The sequence below is a fragment of the Barbus barbus genome, assembly GCF_936440315.1.
Source record: "Barbus barbus genome assembly, chromosome: 35".
In the NCBI taxonomy this organism is placed as follows: domain Eukaryota; kingdom Metazoa; phylum Chordata; class Actinopteri; order Cypriniformes; family Cyprinidae; genus Barbus; species Barbus barbus.
The window spans coordinates 13400761-13406773 of record NC_136763.1 but is presented as its reverse complement, the minus strand read 5'-3'; the positions used below and the strand labels follow the sequence as shown (position 1 = coordinate 13406773).

The 6013-nt window shown below is 35.3% G+C and overlaps 1 protein-coding gene across 1 annotated transcript; it reads right to left on the bottom strand.

Annotated features, from left to right (window-relative positions):
* Window positions 1-567: 567 nt before the first annotated feature.
* On the bottom strand, window positions 568-5616 carry LOC306854845 (uncharacterized protein). The gene is made up of 6 exons (XM_079393094.1): window positions 5381-5616; window positions 4881-4914; window positions 4487-4590; window positions 4267-4365; window positions 4138-4184; window positions 568-3992 (listed from the first exon to the last, which is right to left on the bottom strand). The coding sequence occupies exons 1-6, from the start codon at window positions 5442-5444 to the stop codon at window positions 3723-3725; spliced, it is 618 nt and encodes a 205-aa protein (XP_079249220.1). The 5' UTR covers window positions 5445-5616; the 3' UTR covers window positions 568-3722.
* Between the last annotated feature and the right edge of the window lie 397 nt (window positions 5617-6013).

The window sequence follows — 6013 nt, the reverse complement described above, 5'->3', positions numbered from 1 at the left end:
TTTGGCTGAACAATCCCTTTAAAAACACTTTTAGGCAATAAGGCATTTAAATGATGTGTCATGCTGGGGCCGAAAACTATAAAGGACACTTGCTATTTGAAGTTTTTACGTGACCGATAGTGTTTATGTCAGTGAGACATCAGTTTGACATTTCCTTTTTTTTTTATAGGGGAAAGGGGGAAAGGGAAGTGGTGTGTGGCCAAGTATGGTGACCCATACTCGGAATTTGTGTTCTGCATTTAACCCATGCAACACACAGTAGTGGACATACACCCGGAGCAGTGGGCACCAATGCTGCGGTGCCCGGTGGTTCGGTGCCTTGCTCAAGGGTCTCACCTCAGTCATGGTATTGAGGGTTGGTTATTCACTCCCCCACCTACAATCCCTGCCGGACCTGAGACTCGAACCCACGACCTTCAGGTTACAAGTCCAACTCTCTATCCATTAGGCAAGGTCTTAAATAGTTTGGTAATAAGGCAAAAGAAGTTTATTGGTATAAGGTTTCAGTGGTTAAACTTTCATTACACACAAGAAATTAAACACATTCCTGGTGTTTTTTATTTATTTGATCATTAAGCAATTGTGATACTGTTTACATACTGAAGCCTTCAACATCAAACAGAGCTATTAAGACATTTTACTGACAGCTTACAACATTTGATATATACCACTGTTCTTTGTTTTCCCCTTTATATCATCGATATGATATAAAGGGAAAATGAATTGATAACCACTAAGTAACCTTCTTTGTGCAAAGCTCGAGTTTAAATGTAAGAATCTGGAATTAACATTTGTATAGTACGGTTTATATTAAGAGAATAGTTTTTTAGTGGAGATTCCTGAAAACAGAGTGCTGTTGTTTAACCAAACCACCAAATTTCTAAGGCCAAACCTCTGTGGATGTGCCAAAAATGATTGGAATCCTCCCTGTATCATTGCCTTACGTTGTGCAATAGTCAATCTCTTTTTACTGCCTGTGAAAAAACCACTTCTGTAATTAAATGTTTATGTAACAATGCCGCTTTTTATATAAAGAAAAAGGTTTGGTTTCATTATAAATTTATTAAGAACAATCTATCTTGGACTAACAACATGATGTGCTCGCAGCTGAGTATTTAAAGAAACAGACAGATCAAAGGCCATTATTAGTCGGATGTGAGCATTGCAACAGCATTACTTTCTTGCCCTACCACTAAAGATGGAACACTCTTCAACTTCAGCATCTGTTATGAAATTAACTGTATTTCAAACTTACACAGAACCGCATGAAGGCAGCATGTTTGTTGCAAAGCTTCTATGACACAAAATTTGCAAAAACATGCACTGTAAATTCACCGAACTACAATTATTCCATTCTGGAAGTTGAATTTAAAGCAGTCTCTGTGTTCAGTGCCGGAAAGGAGGGTCGCAAAACACAACTAATTTCGTAATGAATTCAATTTTAACTTGAAATAGAAGCATTTCTTGGAACTTGGATGTCTGCTCTAATTGTTTAAACATCTGTGTCTCATCAGAATAAAGAGGGTGACTTTTACAGTTATTTTGGGATATTTCAGAGTCTGTGGTGATCAGATATTGCTATTAAGGATGATCTAACATTGAATTTGTTTCAGTGTGCTCTTGGCATTGGCTCATGTTGAAATGTGCAACAGATAACATCACAGCTTAACACAAAGTTCACGTCCTAACAGGCTTTTTATAGTGTTTCCTACATCACCATATAGCATAGTCTGCAACAGGTGGCCCGCGGGACAAAACTGGCCCGCCAGCAATTATATCTGGCCCGCAGGCAGATTATTTTGATAGCGGCTGGTTCTGAAATAAATCTGTCATGACAGCAACAGTTACTCACAATCAGAGTATGTGAACGGAGCGCGGAGTGGTGTGATTTTGAATGGACCGAGGAGCGGATTTTTTTAAAAGTCGGAGCGTCGTGGTTTTCACTCGCTCCAAGAGCGCTCCACCACCATCCCAAGTACAATTCATGCCAACGACCCTAATATAACTGCATATTTAGCAAGAATTCCCGTTAATATTTAGCTAGCTTGATAGAGATGGATCACTCAAATCAGAAAGAATGTGACTATATGATGACGGCAATGGACACGAGCGGTAAGATAGAGTTCTCAAGGAATTTGTTCATTCCTTCTAGTCTAGATACTGAATATTTTCAGCTGAAAGCATGATTTAAAAAAGTACTAGCTACAACACGTGTTCACACGCAATCGCTCTCTCAATATTCAAACAAATGTAATCTTACAGTGCTACTTCATCTGTATCCGATTTTGAATGAGCAGAAATCTGTAAGAAATGCATTGATCCGTAGGTAAAATAACTGACGAAAACGTAGTTATTTTCATCATAAACAAAATTTGCACCGCAAAAAGCAGCTATTATAATGTTGACAACCATGTTATTAGTCATGTGGATGTGGTAGGAAAAAGGTTTGCATATTAGTGTTCCAATAAGTCACTTTGAAACACTCCTGTTATTTTATTTATTTAATTTTTTAATATACGTGATGAACAGAACTGTGATATTTCAAACATACTGAAATGCTTTAGACGCGGAGCGGTGTTTCTGATATCAGTGAGTGCGGAGGGGAAATTGTTGACGCTCCACTCCGCTCATATACTCTGCCGGACAACGCCACACAAATGTGGCTTTTTGTTTATGTCTGTCCTCCTACAGGATTTAACACAGAGTAACAGCTCACTACCAGTTACAAAAGGCAATTCACAGGCAATTCCAGTTGCATTTTTCATCAATGAATTTCTTAAATTATCTGGCCTGCCATCTAGTGACACAATTTGTTTTTGGGCCCGATGCCAAACTTACTTGCCGACCCCTGATATATAGTAACACATGCACAGCTGCTAATTCCACCAAGTGGTGGGACACTGTCAGTGCAAGTTGATGGGATCCACCATAATGTCGTCATTTGATGTGACATAAATATCACATTTTAAATGTGGTGGTACTGGGATAAATCTGGCATACGTTATTTTAAAATGGTCCTTTTCTAACAACGTTCCTGAGAGATGGTGCATTACATCATATGAGATTTTAATGGTTTTCCTCGGGCCCTAAATGAAAAATTATGCTTGGTGGTGGAAAAGCATAAAGTATCGAAGCTGAAAAGGGGCATTTTTATTATCACAGTATAGCATTTGATGACTGCACATTTAGAGTAGTTATTTAGTACTGTTAGACTTTCACAGATGCATGTCTAGTTCCTTCCTGTCAGGATGTGGTGTTTTATGATCAGAAAAATGCATGAAAATGCACGCCTGAAAATGCACTGGAAAAAAATGCCTCTCATTCCTTGTGTTTATGGGAACCATGTTTAAAATTGTATGTTTTAATTAGGAAAATATCAATATTTGTAAATGTATACATGCACATCTTCTTATAGAATATTAAATTGAAAATTCACCTAATCATGTACTGACCCTCATGTTGTTCCTAACTTGCATGACTAACTTAAAATAATATTTTTCTATATCTTTGTCTATACAATGAAATGCACATCAAATGTTATTTTGGACCCCACTGACTTTTTAATGGGCGAAAACATTCTTCTAAATATTTTTAGTTTCACAGAAGAAGGAAAGTCATACAGGTTTGGAATAACATGAGGTTGAGTATATGATGATATAATTTCCATTTCTGAGTAACTGATCCCTTTAAGCCCATTTTTATGAAGCTAGTAATCACATCTTTTACTTCTCTGCCTTAGTAAAGACAACCTTGGAGTAATTCACAGCAGAATCTTCGCTGCTTAAACTTGTCGTACTGTCATCACAGGTCACTTGGCCTTTTCGTTCCACCTTTTTCTGTAGGGACTCTTTAACATTCACGTAGTTTATATCCATTTTTTTAAAGTTCACTAGTCCAAGGGAAGCAGTTTCTGAAACATTTATGTAGTCAGAAGTCTTTCGACGGTCTTCGAGGCTTACGTACCGTTGAGAGGTAGTGGAAAGATCTGACAGCTGACATCCAAAAACAAACAAAAACAAAACCACCTTATGAAATAAAAAACGGTAACTTTCTTTAAATGGTGTGTCATTTATCTGGAATAAATAGTGATGGCTTCAGATGCACGAGGAAGAAGTTAATGGTATTCAAATGACTTACAGAGCATTCAGGGGTCTCAGAACTAGTAGAGGATGAATTGTCTGCACCTAATTGTTGACAAGGCAAAAGTTTAGTGTGAAAACCTCAGTGGATGAACGGTACGACTTACTGTAAAATGTGTGTTTTTACCATTGCCTGAAGTAGGGGAAACACTTAATGCATTGTTCTGACACAAAGCAGTTGATTCTCTCGTGTCAATGTTGGTGTGGATAGTGTCTCTTTTAATGGCTGAGTTCAAACATCAACAACAAAAAAATAATCACACACATACCAAAGCTACAGCTTATGTCATTTACTGTGATAATAAGGAATAAATAAGCAATTAAACATAGTACTGTAGTGCACTCACCGCTTTGCATCGAGATGAACATTTTAAACAGAAGTATCAGGAGAATAAGAACAACGGCAGCGAGGAAACAGATGATGCTGTACATCAACGGATGCAGATATTCACTAAAACAAAGCAGAAATCAATGTTGATATCTGGAATCAACACAAGATTCAATTACGTAGTAAGGAGAAAAACAGTTTCAAGACATTACAACCAACTTGATCACTTCTCACGGAAGAAAATTCTAATTTATATTACCCAAAGGCTGAAAGTAAAATGATTTTAAATGTGTTACATTGTGAATCTACCAAATACTTGTTGCATAGTTCACTCACAGAATTAGATATGATAAATCAAAGTGATATTTCAGTAAAAAAAATAAATAATAATACATTAAGAATTATGGAATTACCAAACTGTGTTTCCTGCCTTTGCATTGTTGTTATCTGCAAAATAAATCATCAAAATATTTCATTTGCATTAAAACAAACTGATACAGGTGATTATTTATACAACGTGTGCTTTTTTTCTATATTCAGTTTCAATATTCCATATTAATTTTCAAAAACTATTTAACAAAGTTACAAATTTCGTCAAATTCATTTCAAGCATCATTTACATCAATATCTTGCATAGTATTTGTTCATAATAAATCATTCTCCGTCACATTGTTTTCCTCTCTTGATGCTATTTTACATATTGTTTTACATATCTGTTTGCCTCAATAAATATCTAATTGATCTGTTTTTTCAACTTTGAAATCTTACAAAAATCATTTAACTGTTGTTATATACAGTATATCTAACAGTTTTTAATCATTTAAAATTAATTTAGTATTTTACACACTGCACATTTTCTTTAAGAAAATAAAATTGAAATGTATTTATTTCAAATCTATGCCACGTGTCTTACCTGCCAGCACATTGAAGAGAAACATACAAAGAGTAAAAATAAACACAGGGTGTATAATCCACATGATGCCTTCAGAAATTCACACAACTTATTTAGATTTTCAAATTCCTTCTAATAATGATCTTTAATAATTTTATCAAAGTGTTGATCAAGTTTCCCCTTAAAAGCACAACCACGGAAATGCTCAGTGATTATCTAGAGTCAGTGGAAAGTTGTGGTTGAACGTCACAAGTCTTAAATAAGGTATAAGACTGAAGATACAGCACTGAAGTATCCTGCTTTTGAAAGCGACGCTCTGAATGTTAAATTCAATTTCTACCTAAACACTATTTTTTTAAATCAATTTTAAAACAGAATAATATAAATCTAAAAAAAAATCACACAGTATATTTTGATGGTGAACAGTTCATTTAAGTACAAGAGTTTTTACCATGCTAAAAGGTCAATAAGCCTGAGAACAAGATTATTTTTAAACAATGTTAGGTTTGTCATCAGCAACTGTGAACAGAAAAACATTAAATAACATTTTCACCTTGTTTTACATGTTATCTAATAAAGTCTTTTTATTCAGGTTGTTTGACAAAAATTTTATTAATTACTAGCAAAATCTTGTCTTCACAGTTATCATTACAG